Source organism: Enoplosus armatus, chromosome 16 (assembly GCF_043641665.1).
Source record: "Enoplosus armatus isolate fEnoArm2 chromosome 16, fEnoArm2.hap1, whole genome shotgun sequence".
Taxonomy (NCBI): domain Eukaryota; kingdom Metazoa; phylum Chordata; class Actinopteri; order Centrarchiformes; family Enoplosidae; genus Enoplosus; species Enoplosus armatus.
The window spans coordinates 15,476,916-15,493,415 of NC_092195.1; the positions used below are offsets into that span (position 1 = coordinate 15,476,916).

The window sequence follows — 16,500 nt, forward strand, 5'->3', positions numbered from 1 at the left end:
AATAATGTCAGTTCTTAGCCAAAACCTGAAATCAGGACAGCGCCTTCATACCAGCAGTTGTACTACAGTATCTCCACTGTGAAACCTGAAGAACCAGTCGGTCCTGCACGATGGAAACAAGCAGAGAGACATCAAGAATGAGGAAACCAAATCGCACAGATAAACACCACACAGGAGGAGGTTCTCTTTTTCCCAGTTTGGATCTTTATTGCATTTTTCAAATTGTCTACATAACCAATTTCACAAAAAAACATTCAGACAGGCCTCCACATTTACATGGTGTCGGTTTCAGGAATGTGTTGAATTAGGGATATCTAAAGATCAGCCCTGAAAAATTTCAAATTGCCACAATCTCAATGATAATTCAATAGCTTTCTCCCCATTTATATATATATATATATATATATATATATATACACACACACACACACACACACACACACACACATTCAAAACTAGCAAGATAAACAAAATCTTTTACCACACAGTTTGACTAATGTGCAGTGTTGATTTGACACAAATATCAAAAATAAAAACGGGTTAAACACAGAACTAATGGGAATTATTTGTGAAAAAATAAAACCAGCGAAAGAAAAAAAAAAAGATTCACAGACAGTACCAGAAAAAAAGCCAAGAGACATTTACATTATATTAGCGACACGTTAATAAAGTGAACACAAAGCAAATGGCAATGAATTAATAGAAATGTTGAAATCTATATATTGACATTTGAATATAGGACTCTAACATGACAATACAGCAGGCAATAAATTAAAAGGAATAGTTCAGCAGTTTGAGAAATACGCTTATTCCCCTTCTTGTATAGAGTAAGATGAGAAGAGCAATACCACTTTCGTGTGTGCGGTAAACATGGAGCCAGGAGACTGTTAGCTTAGCATGAAGACTGAAAAGCTAGCCTGGCTCTGTCCAATGGTAAAAAAAAAAATGCTTATTACAACCTTTAAAGCTCACTAATTAAGTTGTGTGTGTAAACCTGTACAGAATAAAGAAACTAGATACAGCATGTTAATTAGTGAGCTTTAGAGGTGCTGGTTGGCACCTTTGGACAGAGCCAGGCTAGCAGTTTCCCCGTTTCCAGTCTTTATGCTATGCTAAGCTAACTGACGGCTAGCTGTAGCTTCAGATTTAACAGACAGAAATGAGAGAGGAATCTATCTTCTAATCCAACTTCCTGCAAAAAAAGCAAATAAGCGCATTTCCCAAAATGTTGGACTATTCCTTTCAGCTGTATTGACACTAATTAACCTACAAAAACTATTTAGTCACACAATGAAATGCCTAACATGTGATTCAGCTATTGACACCCACAGCCTTGTACTTTCTCAACTTTAAACATGTGGTTCATGTGGTTAAATCACCTTTGATTGTTTTGCACTTCACACTGTCAATCAATTAACGTATTAATATCTCTGTGAAATGAGGATTGGGACAACTTACTGACAAATCAAAAAATACAAAAAGAAAAGAGGGAATTACATTTTAACTGATATAAACAAAATCAAAAAGTACAATACACCTCAAGGATAGCAAACACAAGGTGTGTGTGTTTTGTGTGTGTATGGGTATGCACTTTGTGTCATCCGTCTCTGTATTTTCTGTCAAACCAGGACGTTGGCCACAAACAGAGCGGTGACGATGGCGAAGGCCAGGCTCAGCCCGGAGTGGCCGGGCAGGCCGGGTGCAGCGTTACACAGGTCGGTCTCGCAGCACGTCTTCGTCATGGTGTAGAGGGTGGTGGAGTTGGCGTCGGTGGCGGGGAAGTTCACTTCTTTGGTCTGGTTGCACTCGGACACTTTTAGACAGCCCTTCCTCTTGATATCCACGAAGCCGACTGTGGAGCCACAGCAAAACACACACAATCACTCTCAGTGTTTATTGTTCATTGTGTTTGACTGAAATGGTTGGTTGGAGTTGCAGAGTGAGAGGTATGCACTCATACACTGCACGTTGTTAGATGAAGACCTTGTTACGCAAGTTGTGGCGATTTCTAGATATTTCTTACTAGACAGCTTTGTGCAACAGATGAAAGTTGACGTCTATCTGAAGTCTGAACCTGACTGTGGCTTAGATCAAACTAACAGTCAATCTTTGTGCACTCCAAAAACAAGAATTGGATCATTTGCACCCCTGATTAAACAATAAATGCTCAACATGTGGGAGGCCTCATCACATCTGACTGACTACCAATTCAGGTAGCCATTGTTTCCATTTATTTCTATAAGATTTAAAAAAAAAAAAAAAAAAAAAAATCAGAAGCAGCCTCCCATCATTGACGAGTTAATTCAGAATTTATGTTCACTATGATGGATTTCTCAACTCAAGCTCATCCTGTATAGAAATGAAAGGAAACTGATGGCTGGTTGGAACGACAACAGGACAAACATGTTTAAGAAAACTAAAACTCTCAAACCAGTTGGCAAAATGGTTAGTTTGATGTAAAAGAATGTGTGTTTGTGGTAAATTCACAAACCATGCACATCATTTAGGAAAAAAATTGTTGTTTTAAGTCAAGTTATTTTAAGTTGACAATTTGCTGAGTGTTTGACATCTTCATAGAATTTACTGTACACGAGCCTCCTAAATCCTAAAATCCATTTTGTGACTAGACTGTCAAGATATTATGAGTGTTTTTATGTGCTTAGCTATATAAACTGTCAGGCTGAGATTGGAAGAATGATTGAACGCCGACAAGTTAAAAAGATTAAACCAGTCTGCGGATACTTGAGTTTATCTACAGTGAGTGAAGACAGACATTTACGATAATTATCACCATTTCAAAAACACTTGAATATCTCAGAATGGTAAGAGGCACGTCTGAGATCTGCAACACCTGATATAAAACATAAAAGGCACAACGATTTATCTACGTTTTGCTAACATTTTCAGTGGCTTATTCATTTACTTTTAGGTAGCCATTTCAACAGTTTGGCCATAATTAATCTAATAATCTCAACTATTGAGCCATTACTTTTAGAGAACCATTTCAACCTCTCTGCTAACTTGCCAACTAGTTTTAACACACTCTGTCTTACAACTGTCTTAGGTTGATAGTATGTATGCCCTGGAGGTAAAAATACCTCAGTTTGGGAGCCATTGGTTTAAATGACAACATTTCTTTCAGTTGATCGACCAATTGAATAATCATATAAACATTTCAGCATAATAAAAATCCTTGTCTCAACCTTCTGATGAAAAGTGCCAAGCTATTCTTTACTGTGGTTGCAGAGTATTTCCAGAATGCGACTGGTGGAGTGATCGTTGATGACAACCTTTTAGGAGAATGTCGTCGTGTGAGATTTTTCAGCTTCTGAGCTCCTTACCTGCTTTCCCGACACCACTGAAACATTGTTCTCCGCTATCACATGTGGTTTTAGTGGTTATGCAGAGGTCCCCAATGCCAAGGCTGCATTTGTAGCACTGCAGAGCTTGACCTGGTATCAACAGGGGAGGAGGGAGACAAGGAAAGAGGGAGAAGAATAGTAGAATTAGCTTAAATAGGTTTGCAACAGGCTATAATTTGGATATGGGCTGATAAATGCATCTTTTCATGTTTGTCTGAAATTAAGGCCTTTGCTGACAACTGAGACCATTTCAGTGTTTACCATCCACTCAGATGATGCAGTGTGACATTTAAAAAAGGTCTTACATGGTTGACTATGAGATAAACACAAAGTCAATGATCATGGACAACACTAATAGGTGACCTTTGACCTGTAGCACAGAGGAGGTTTAGTGGTTTAGTAAGGTCATTCCAGTTCTTCTCGTAGCATCTGGATGTTGTCTTTTCTGATTCAGTCTTAACTCAAACACTTTTATGCTTTGCATTACTATAATATTTACTTACTTATAATAATGTTGTGTACTTTATTTACTTTATATTGTAATTCTACTACTGCCACTTCTACTCTACATCTGTTCAATGTCTTGCTAGGGATCCCTCCTAAGTTTCTCTTCCTGAAGTTTCTCCAATATTTCCACCCAATTGTTCCTAGTCCCAACCTTGTGATGAAAATGCTTCAAATGATCAGAAGAGTTTTTCCTTTATCCAAATTGAGATTTTGAGCTTTATAAAAAAAACCCTGAGCCATTTAACCAGTTTCCAGCTGCAATTAGTTTCCAGACAGAAAAAAACGACTGCAGAGTATAGATAATAGTACCCTGTGTAGAACCTATAAATTCAAACCATTAGTTTGCAAGATAGGAACTCTGAAGCCGTTTCGTAGTTGACGCATGTTGACAAAAGCTTAACAGACAACAGGTCTAAAAAGGTGGTCGTCAACTCAGGATGTTCGTCAGCTCAGGAGTTTCCCCCCCAACACAGCTCAGAGCGTGAGCTCGCATGCACAATGCACTGCACGCAACATGGACAAATACAGAGCAGCATGTTGTGATACATGTCAGGCACATCAGGAAATAAAAAGAAGGTGAGCGGGAAGTGAAATTACATACAAAAAAAAAATCACACACCTGCAATATCCGACAAGCTATGTCCTTTATTGCTCTGGAATTGGCACCGCAAAGATACATCTGGGTATTTATGTAGACATATAATTCCCTACAGTTTAAAAGATTGTGAAACTGCATGAAAATAACTGGACTGGAGGAAGATCTAGTGAATACATGGATCAAAATGTAAATAAAACCAGCCCAGTGGGTGATGTGGCTTGAGAGGCTGATACTGGAAATGCTAAGTAAGCAACATTATAACATTATAATTAGTGCTCAGCAGACATCTGCCTCAAGTCAGCTGAGGTGACAGGAAAAGAGTATCTACTAAATCAATTTCTCTTTAAAACACTGGAGGAACTGAAGCACATGTAATCTGAACCAGTAAACTTTATTTGTTACTGTAACTCTGATTAAGTATTAAAAGCTACCTGCCACTTGTTTACAAGCCCTCTATCATGAAGTAGGCTGGCCTTGACACACTCCAAAAAGTTAATCAGGCTACAGAAGCCGCTCTGCCAGTTTTCTTTAGAACAAGTTTTACAGACGTGACTGTTACTTAAGGTCATATAAAAAAAACAAACAAATGATCCCTGGGAGTGGAAACAGTCTGTACATAGATGGGAAAACATCTGTTTCTATAGATTTAAGACAACCTACTCAATGCTGTCTGATGCCAGGGTGACGCACCAAGCCCAAAAAGCCATTGTGAGGCAGAAACTTCAAAGTGTGCGAGTCAGAGCTCACACACTGAGCTCTTGTGAAACTACTGTTAGAAACCGGTTTCTCCAGTGTAAACGTCGGGCCTCGTGACTGGAGTTGTGATGGAAAGTACACACTGAAGTCATCATATATTTAAAAAAAAAAAAAAATCTAGTTAGTTTAAACTATTAAAAAAGAGCTAGTAGAGCCTCTGTGATTTTTGTTGTGTTTGACGTTGCGGTGTGTAAATGTGCCTTTAACATGGGCTGTTTCCTCTGTGTGAAGTTAATACTTTGTGATCATTTTAAAGGGAAGCCCCACTCGAAAATAAAATTCAAGGGGTGATTACCGGGAAATGAGGGGGATTATTTCCAGGATAGGAAATAAGAAAAAAACAAAACAAAACTGAATTCTGCTTGACAAAATTATCTTAATTTCTCTGATTTTTCTTGTGAAATGCTGCACAGTTTTACATCTTCAGGTCACAACAACAAAATGTTTGGCAACCATTGGTTTAACTTCTTCAGGCCAAGTCACTTTCCTCTCCTCCAGTTCTGATTCTTCTCTTTCCCTTTTAACTTACATATTTATTTTCTATGATAATATGAGGAGACAGCAAGTGAAGAATTTCATTGCTCCAGTCCAGTCCGGTTCTGTTAAAAGGAAGTTTTTCCTGTTGCGTCTCTGAAAATATTATAAAGAGTCGGTCTAGACCTGCTCTATATGTAAAGTGCCATGAGATAACCTTTGTTGTGATTTGGCGCTATGTAAATAAAACTGAATTGAATAGAGCAACTTATTCTACTTCTTCTTGCTATGAATTCAACTTTTTATTTGTAAGAAGAACAATGCTATATCTTAATTTAGGGCTGCAACTAACAGCTATTTTCTTACTCAGATATTCTGCCAATTATTTTCTCGATTAATTTAATAATTGCTTTGTTTGAAACAGTTTGAAAAATGCTAGTCACAATTTCCCAGAGCCCGTGGTGACAAATTGCTTTTTTTGCAAACCAACAGCTCATACCAAAAAAAACTACACTGTAATACAAAAACAGAGAAACCACTAAATGTTTAGCATTTATGCCTAAAAAGGTGAGTCAAACTATTAATTTATTAATATGCTCATGTCATTATCACACTACATTTACAAAAACTAACCTGTAAAGCAATTACTCAAGTAAAAGAACGGCTGATTCAATATTTAACTTCAGTATTTGACAGAGAGAGCGGATGTTTTTTTCTAGAGTTACTGCTGTATTGTTGAGATGTTTGTTGAGCTGACTCATCAACCCATCACCATTTTTTCCGGGTGAGTAGCTCTTCCATTTTAGGTGTGCATTGCATTGTGGGACAATCCTGTCCATCATGTCACACTCAAAAATCACATGCACTGATATCTTTATTTATATCAGTCATTTTTTCCCATATGAACATGTTAGTAAATGTTACAGAAATGAAAAAAAACAACGACCAAAACTCCCTTAAATTCCACCACAAACTTGAGGATTTGACTTGTAAAGCATTCAAAACAAATAAAAATATGCCAGACATGTATACACATTGCAAAACAAAACCAGTATAATGCCGTGGGACAGCCCAATTTCAGTCACAATCTGGTGAGGTAATCCCAGTGCTTTACTTCAGAGATAAAAAACACACCCACACCTTTGTACCCAAACAGCCCCACACCCTGTCACGCGGGTTTCGGTTACACCCGAGTTCAAGTAGATCTGACAATATAGAGACTTGACAATCCTTGTGTCCTCTCTTAATGCTCCTACTGATATATAATCTCATACCAGACAATTAAAAACATTCTGTTGTAAGATAAACAGGTTTCCTCTGTCACGGAAACACAAAACGTCTGTTCATCTGACAACAAACCTTCATAAATGTCAAAAAAAAACAAACAACCTACATATATCTGACTCGCTTGCTTTTACAACCCTGCGTACTAAATAGCAATACAGCAGAATGCACGTAATTCTTAAGGCAAAATCACTGAAAGTTAAAGTGTCATGTGACCTCTGTGCTGCCACACCTAGCAACACGCCAGCGCTCTGCAATGCAGACTGACGTGTTGCTGTCTGAAAATCCAGTCCGACCTGATCCTCCGAGCTATGGAGTGATTTCATCCATAAAAACCACACAACACACACATTTACGCGAACAAATCTGTGTTACCCAAGACTTCTGTCAGCATCGAACATTGATTTGCCACAGTGGGGAGAGTCTGAGGCAGTCTGCGGGTGAAGCCGCATGGGAACAGTAAAGCTTAATGATGTTCAATTACAGCAGACTGTTTGTTCACTGCAGCAGAAGTGTCTCAACGTATAATTGGTTATGTCTTCACCTTTGCTTGATTGCTACAGATTCTCTACACAACAGCACATTTGGCTCTGGATAGAAAATGTTAAAGTATGCATCTGTACAGAAACAGTTGCAGTTAATCACTTTTGACAACAAAGCACGATAGGCAGAGGAGACTGGCGTTTGAGACGTAACGCAACATATTTGCAGGATTAAATTCCTTCTTTCTTGCACTCCTCCTCGTCTGAGTTCAAGTACACTGAGGCATGAAAGTATGAAGAAGGTTTCGCTTATTATGGAAACTCACGGGGCACTTCTACGTCACTTCCACTCACACCTCCATCAACACCCTCGTTACAGGTGCATGAGAAAAGGACACACCTCAGCAAAAGCAGCCACTGCCCTTCAATGAGGACGACTCACCAGAAGTCCTGAGTGCTGAAAAAAAATGTCTTAAACCAGATGTCACAGTAACTATCAAGGGGTTGGACATGTACTAAGATCATTTACTTAAGTTAAAGTAGCAATACAACAGTGTAGAAATACTTTCTTACAGGTAGAAGTACTGATTTCAGTTGACTTAAAGAAGTACTATCAGCGAGGTGTACTCAAAGAATCCAAAGTGCAGTCATTATTCCTCCTTTATGTCGCCGACATGTAGTTGAAGTAGACGCAGAAGAAGAAAATACTCAAGTAAAGTACAGTATAGTATTAGCTAAAAATATACAGCCTTAAATATGTAAAACAAATTAAGAGATGGTGCAGATCAACCATTTTAGATTAATGACACTAGCTAAGGTACAAGAGCAATATTCTTTAATAGAGTGACTTTTTAGGATGATATTTGAATACTACAGCAAGTTTTTCTGCCTCAAATTTAGCAAAAGACATAGAAATTCAACCTTTACCATCCAGTTTGATAGCAAGGGACCTGTTTGAACTCTGGGGTGTGGCACATTACACATACTAATCACCCTAAATGTGCAGTGTCAGCCTTATACTGCCCTCTACTGCTCTGTCACTAAAACTACACATCATGGAGCATCAGCCCTTCAGGTTCCACGCAAGAACATGTTGAGGAACCCCAAAACACAGAGGGAAAGAGTGGAAAACAACAGCAGCTTTGTTTAAAATCCTGTTAAATCTAATGCCAAGGAACAAGGAAGGAATAACAGCTCTGACGCAGTCGACAGTGTATTTGAATCTTTCCTGTAATCAGTGCTTTGGGAGGCGTATGTACCCAAGATTTCCACCTGAGGGCATCCTTGTCATGAAAAGATCTTAAAATGGTTTGTTTCTAGTTAAAACAAGTCAACATTTCATCATTATCTCAGCATTATCTCAGCAAGAGCAAATCCATGCGTGACCAACAGAAGCAGCTGAAAAGCAGTAAAGGGTGGCTGAATCCTCCCATGAGCGGTAAAAATCACATTTTTCGGTCCAGTTCACCAACGAAAGCTCAGTTTTAGAAAGCTTTGTATTATGCCGACTGCCTCAGCTCACTGTGGGGAACAACTGGGAAGACAAACAGTGAATAACACAAGCTGAAATTAAACTCACAATGTGAGTCATGTGCTACAATACCAAACCCACTGTGCACGGAAAGTTGAAATGAGACGAATATGCAAACAAGTTTATGAAAAGTAATTCAAAAGGTAAATATGCAAGGACTGTCGTCAAACTTTGTTGCCTCTGAAAAGGAATAATTATCACCCTCACAGTACAACCTCACAAAAGGTGAAGCTAAATACACCTGGGTGGGTCTGTGTGTAAATATTCTTCGTTTGCATTTGGATATATATGTTGATGAAAGATTATAGCTCACAATGCCGACAACCTTGAAAGATGGGAGTAGCCAGACTGACGGGAGGAGTAGTTCATGTTTGGCAGAAGGATCATTTTTGCGCCCTTCTGAATTCAGAGTAATAAAACGTAAACATGTATTCAAGAAAGCAAAACTTTGCATTTGTATTAAAGGACAAAAGTTGAATCCAAATCCAAACAGTTGACTTGTTCAAAAAGCAAAGAAGTAAACTCAAACTAAAAAAGGAGATAAGAACATTTGTGACCGTCTATTTGGGTGGCTGGCCTTCAGAAAACGTTAACTTTGGTGTCAATTTCGGATTTTAAAGTGAAATATCTTTGTGATGGAAAGAATAACTTTCTCCTTAAGACTAAAAATATGGAAATGTTGGACCTCTTCTACACATGTACGTCCATTTGTTTTGTACACTTTTGGTTCTACTTACTGAGTTTTGTTTTGTATTTTTATACTATAATTAAACTTAATTTCTTTGTAATTTCTCTTTCAGTTGTTTAAACAAGCATGGACAGCCAAGACTTCAATGTTTTCAAGTATCTCAAAATCAAATATCAAAATGCGGCTTACACAAATTAACATAATCTCCATTTCATTATCTTAAATCAGTCAACAGCTTCTCTCGACTTTCTCCTCCCAACTTCAGAAGTTTACTGACATCTGGATGTAAAAGTAGCCAGTTCCACAGAGGTAAGTATTCTATTTTTCTGGCAGCTGGTGCTTAGGGAAACCTCTCAGTAGCCTGTAACATGTTGACATCAAAAACCAACCAGACCGCTATCTGAAATCATCTACTTTTCCCAAGAACACACACACACACACACACACACACACACACACACACACACACACACACACACACACACACACACACACACACACACACACACCCCATGTAATTACCTGCTTTTGTGAATCACTCCTGTCACAAACAACTATTTAAGTAAAGTTTTCAACTGTAAGTATGAAAAGCAGCCATGATGGGAATATAATTCCCGCTATGAAGGGTGTGGTTTGAAACAGGAGACAGAGACAACAGAGGTGAGGGGTTCCCGAGGACAAAAATTGACTACAATAGCCTCAAAACACAATAGTAGAAGAACAAATGGCCTTTATAGTGCGCCCAGCCTGCAGACCCTGTGTAGAAGTGAAATGTGAGACTTAGGCAAAGCCTCAACTGTTACAGGGTGAGGAATTTCTCATGCAATGGCTGGCAGGCTGGGACATGATTCAGTCTTTTAATAACATCTGGAAAAAAAACACAAAAAAGAACATCCTCGCGCCACAAACAGGCTGCCTCACCCCAACCTGTAATAACAGCATTAGGAGGAAAGCCTTGGACGTGCACAGAGGGTAAACACAGCAAAACTCTGCAGCTACTTTGTCTCATCTGTGGGAATCTGTCACTTATTCTGTGTTCTCTTGGTTGGAGTCCTTTATAATTTAAAAAAAGGGATAGAAAATAACTTATAGTTGAGCTGCTACTAAATCATTACCTTCATTAGCAATTAAGCTGTCTATTACTTTCTCTAAAATGTCTGAAACTAGTGATCACTGCCCATTATACATTACCAGAGTCCAAGGCAGTGTCTTCAAATTCCTTGTTTCATCCAACCAACAGTCCAAACCAAAGATATTCAGTTTACTGTCCTGAAAAATCCTCACATTTTTGCTTGAAAAATGAGTGAAACGATAATAGATTAAATCAGCTTTTCAGCTCTGATTGATTTTGTTGGACATGACTTTAGCTAACTGTTTCAACTTTTCATTGTTTTTAACTAAATTGTTTTTATTACTTTAACTTACTATTTCAACTAGCCCAAATCATTTGGGATGACTGGTGGCTCTATCAGATGACATTGAGAGAACAACCAAAACAGGTGATGTTACAGCGAGGGCTTCACTTTTCATTATCTCATCGACAGTCAAATGAGTTAACTTTTTTCAGTCCAACTAAAACACACCCTACAGAACCAAGAAAAGATTGTTCATCATGATATGACTGTAACCAAAACACATGGCAACATCTAATCTCAAGTAAAAGTGCCAACGCCAGTCGAATTTGAATTAGCTACATTATGGTAAACAACTTGAGGTTAAGTGTCAGATTTGTCGAAACGGTGCCCACATCTTGCTTGAGGCCCCCCTGCCCCTTAAATGATGTGAACACACCACTGGTGTGAAGAGTGAACACACCCAGTCAGACAGCAGCCCCAAGCTCTGCACCCTCCAACACTGAGCACACCCAGTAGTTTAAACGTTAAAAACACTTCCCAAATTCCCCCAAAGGCAGTCAAATATTAAGGTTTATACTCCAAAACGCGTTTGACAGGGTCTGGTCCGTGTTACCAGGGGAAAAAACCCTGAAGGAGATCCATTTTGTCGTCTACAAGTAAAAATTAGATCATGGAAAACGTAAAATTCCACAGAAAATTAACATAATCTAATCATCTAGAACTTGCAAAAAAGAAATGTCTCTTCTGAAAAGAGCAATACTGCAGAAACATGAACATAACATGATGAAAAAGGGACACCAACCTCAATAAAACACCGACAGACCAAACTTCATGTAAAAAAAAGGGTAGATTTTGTCGAGGAAAATACTTGTCCTTTCTGAGAATATGAGGCTGTTCATTTTTCAATACATTCTGTTTTAGAGGCAATTTACAGGATAAACGCTTTAACATAACTGGAAAAACGTGCATTATTCAAAAGTCACACTTTAGAGTATTTTCTTACCGATTGCAAAGCAGAATCCGACTGCAAAAAGCTGGAGGATAATTCTGTTCATCTTGGGGGGAAAAAGACAGGGATACTGTTACAAACTCGACTTTGAGGAGAGGCTGACTGCCTGTGAGGACTCAGACCGTTATAATCTTGATCAAACAACGCACTTTTTATCCGCCATCGCTGCATTTATAATCTTCCACCTCCCATCCAAACGTCACCGTTATCCAATCAGAGGAGGTCTTCCGCCCAGTTTTTTTTTAACGCTCTCCCACCTGTGTGATTCACAGGTGGGGGGATAGTAAGGCTATATCCCAGCAGGGAGTTAAAGTGTGGGAAAGCTGGGCAACAGGGAATTGGTGCTTATAAGTGATTTTATGGTGATGTTGTATTTAACCCCTCATGTGTCATTACAATATTCCAACATGGATTTACAGTGTTTTGGTGGTGCTCAAAAGTGACTTTATGACCTTTTAAGCCACTTTCAGAGACAAATATTGTACTTTTTAGTCCACTACTTCCATTGACAGCTAGTTAGTCAGATTGTAGGTAAGACTTTACCTGCAAAACATATGATAAACTTATTAAATGCATACAATTGTTAAAGATTAAACCACTTTGTGACCCATTAGGCAATTTTTTCAAAAGCAGTGTCTAGTTGGGGCCATTTCTTCTGCTTTGAGTACTTTTACTTTTGATACTTTAGGTACATTTTGCTGATAATACCTGTGCACTTTTACTTGAGTAGGAGTTTGAATGCTTACTTTGTTGTATTGGTACATCAGTCCATATTCATATCAAGTTTTTGAATAAATGATGAACTTCTGACTGAGAAATCATCATAGATTAGTGTGTCTCTTTGTTTTGGAAAGGGACTTCTATATTGACATAACTGACCAAATTAAGATAATCGTTTATTATATTATATTATTATATTATAGTTTGTCCTCCTGGTGCAGGTATAAACCACACCTCTTGCTCAAAGTGATTCAGATAACAGACCACATGCGGTATCCAAATCTATCACGGTGTGTGTGTGTTCAACACACACACACACACACACACTTCAACTGATGTCGTTCCAGCAGTCTCTTTTTAGCTCGATTGATCTACTTAAGAGTACAACAGGGCCTCAAGATCCAGCAACACAAAGGTAGGCTATTATGTTGGTCCACAGCAGCTGGAGGGACACATATCATACGGTATAAACTTATATTTCTCTTGTTGCAAGAATAAACATGTAATTCTTGAGTCAACTCCTCCTTATTCACTTCTTCTACTTAGTCAGGACTATTCCAATTGACTCGAAGCTTATTTTTGCACCAGTTATTTAAAGGAAATTTAAAGAAAATAGAAGGACATTTTAGAGAAAAATCCACTTTAGCATCTGTTTATCTGTTCTGTGCAGCAACAACTTGACGAGAGAGATGAGACAAGAGATGGACTACAGTTATAGTAGTTTAATAATTACATTCGCCTCTGTCTTGGTGGATCTCTCTCTGTATTTCCTGTTGGTGTGCACTGTGAACATCAGCTAAAGCTCTAATAACGTCTCACTAATGTTATGAAATAACCACCGCTGAACATACTGTACAGTCCTCTGGAAGCAATAATGATAAGTGATACTTAATTTTTGCTGGCTTCAGTTTCAACTATCAGATATCAGTCAAATCATCTGCAGATTTTCCTGGAGGTGGTAACTCAGTGTGGATGACAGGTTCCTGCAACTAAAGCTGCATTACATTTACAAAGTAAGAGATAGCAACACCTGAACAGTATAATGCAGCCGATATTATCTGTGTAAAGCTAACAATTGAAGCCAAAGGGTCTGAATGAGGACTTCCCCCTCAGTTTAATTACAGGTTCTTTTTTACAGGCGACCTCAGGCTTCTGTTTTTCTTCTTTTAATGTATTTAAGGCATGGATCTTCCCATTACTAGTCTTTAATGCTAATCATCGCTCTTAATTTGTATGTACTGGCGTCCTCTGATTGGTGGGTTTTTCCCAGGTGAGAGCCCACAGCCTATATAGGTACTCAACTTTATTAAGATCACTCATAAAATGAGTACAAGTGATGGACAGTGTGTGGGATTCTTAGTTTTCTACCCAATCTACCCCAAAAAATCCCACCTTATAATATACAAGTTGTGCAACCCAAATGTTGCCAGAGCTGAAACAACCAGACGCCTCTTAGACAGTCTCAACAAATAAAAAGAAAAACATGGGCTCAAAGAAAAGTCGGTAAGATTTTGAGAAATAATCAGAAATAATGTTCAATCACAGATCAATCGCTCCCTGTAAACCTGTGAATGAAAACTCTGTATGTGAAAGTGAAGATTGTGAATGTGAAGAAGAGATTCAATGCCAAAATAAAAGTTGTGCATAAATTATATCAAAGTCAGGTTTACACGAAGAGAAAAAGGGAAACTGCTTGTGTGAACATCTAATTGCAGATTCAAAGCAGAGAACTGTGTGGAACTTAAATGTCACGCACTGAGCAGGAACTTTGAGTTCATTCAAGCGACAGGTATGAAGTTTTGTTCTGCTTCCGGCTGTAAAACGAGGCCAATATGTGTATGTGTGTGCACGCATGCTGTAGTTACAGTGTGGGGAGTTGTGTACTTCTATATCTGTAATTGTGTTCATGTTCTGCATGACTATGTTCATTTTTCAGTAAAACCGTGTCTCCTGGTTTGCTCTGAAATTGAGGCTTGATGAATCTCAATGGGGAAATATAACATAAACAAGATTATATCAAATGTTGGCTCAGTGACATGTTTGTCATGTATTTAGGGTTCAGAAATGACAGATTTTGTCACTGATGCAAATACTGTGTGTCTATCAGATTAGGATGTGTTTGAACGGCTTGAAGTTTAAAAGAAGTTAACAAAAAGTTTTTTGTTGCCAGAAGAATCAATCACTCTTGTGTTTCCATCAAATCCAAACAGAGGAAGGGAGGTTTCTGCTGGTCCTTCCTCCCATTCTGAGCCTGATACATGAGACACAGTAATGAAACAGTCTTACTTCATTTCAAGGAGAGACTCTGGATGAGTTCACATAATCATTCACAGAAGCGAGTCTGGTCTCGCCCGGAGTTTGTCCCTGAGCATTTTTCTGTGCGCCTGTTTGTCCCCGAGCGTTTTTCTGTGTGTTTCTGTTTGTCTCCGTCTGTCTCTCTTTGCAAACATCCTTGGAGAGAGACGACAAAAGCACTTAGTGAATGACTGACAACTGGAGTCACGAGTGAAGCAATTACTGCGATTTTCACACGTTTGTTTGTCCACATCGGTCACAAAATGACAGACACTTTGGGGCGGTGGGCATGTTTGTTGTCTCAACGTGAGGCGTTTAATGATTATCTCTGCATGTGACTTTAAAAAGGGGCCATGGTCTGGTTTCCTGCAGGATGCCAGTTATGAAATGGCATCTTCAGAGTCATCGTTTTGAAATACTTTACTGAGAGGGAGGCTGTTTGGGCCCGGTGAAATGCCTCCATTGTTTTGCCCACAGATCCTCTGAGTTTCTCAACTCTTGTCACTTGGAAAGAGGGAGTGTGAGAGAAACCAGCCAAACTAATCCGTATTCCATCAGTTGCGGCAATGTCAGAGGGAAATTATATGAAGATGAGGAGGAAAAAAAGCAGGGAAGTTTGAATATTAACACAGAGTGCCTATATAAAACAGGAAGTTTGTGTTTTGAATCCAAGCAGATACAATGCGGATCTTTTGATTCTGATCAACAGAAAAATACCTTTAAATGTCAAAGTGGAAACAGATCTATACAAAGGGATCTAAATTAATTATAAATATAAAATACATGCTGTAATAACTTTTCAGCCCTTCGACTTCTAATTGCATTTAGAAGTCACATAATTAGTTCAACGGAGATCACCAGTGTGTAGCCGCTCTGGGATTTCAGTTGATTGTAGTATAAGTACACCTGAAGCTGGAAGGTCCAACTTTTGGTCAGTCAGTATCGTGGCAAAACCTTCACCATGAAGACGAAGAAACATTCCAAGCAACTCCACGGAAATGTGATCGAAAAGCACAAGTCAGAGGATGGATACAAGAACCTTTCCAAGCTACTTGGAGCACAGTTAGATTAATCTTTAAGAAATGGAAAGAGTATGGCACTGCAACAACAGTCGGAGTCTAGAGTCAAGAGTGCAGAGTTGTAGAAAAGTGTGTGAGGCTGTACTTTGAATTAAATGCTAACGTCAGCATGCATGAATGTGTGTACAAAGATTCATCAACTGGGAACCATGAATGTTTGAACAGCATTTTGTGCCGATCCATCCACTAGCTTTTGAAATATTTGACAGGATAAGTGAAAACTTTGACCTGCTGGTGGCGCTACAGGAAAAGGAGATCACCAAAGTTAGTAGGATTCATCCTCTGGAGAACATCAATGTCTTTACCAAATTTCATGGCAATCCATTTCATAATTGTTGAGATATTTCAGTGTGGACCAAA

The 16,500-nt window shown here is 38.7% G+C and overlaps 1 protein-coding gene across 1 annotated transcript; it reads right to left on the reverse strand.

Annotated features, from left to right (window-relative positions):
* Nucleotides 1-181: 181 nt before the first annotated feature.
* Nucleotides 182-12,174, reverse strand: LOC139298853 (sperm acrosome membrane-associated protein 4-like). The gene is made up of 3 exons (XM_070921651.1): nucleotides 12,041-12,174; nucleotides 3,342-3,452; nucleotides 182-1,852 (listed from the first exon to the last, which is right to left on the reverse strand). The coding sequence occupies exons 1-3, from the start codon at nucleotides 12,090-12,092 to the stop codon at nucleotides 1,620-1,622; spliced, it is 396 nt and encodes a 131-aa protein (XP_070777752.1). The 5' UTR covers nucleotides 12,093-12,174; the 3' UTR covers nucleotides 182-1,619.
* Nucleotides 12,175-16,500: the final 4,326 nt, after the last annotated feature.

Excerpts from the sequence above, each read along its gene's own strand:
- LOC139298853 (XM_070921651.1), bottom strand. The coding sequence starts at position 12,092 with ATGAACAGAATTATCCTCCAGCTTTTTGCAGTCGGATTCTGCTTTGCA. Across the intron at positions 3,453-12,040 it reads CGGATTCTGCTTTGCAATCG|GTCAAGCTCTGCAGTGCTAC; the intron begins GTAAGAAAATAC and ends TGTTGATACCAG. Across the intron at positions 1,853-3,341 it reads CAGTGGTGTCGGGAAAGCAG|TCGGCTTCGTGGATATCAAG; the intron begins GTAAGGAGCTCA and ends GTGGCTCCACAG.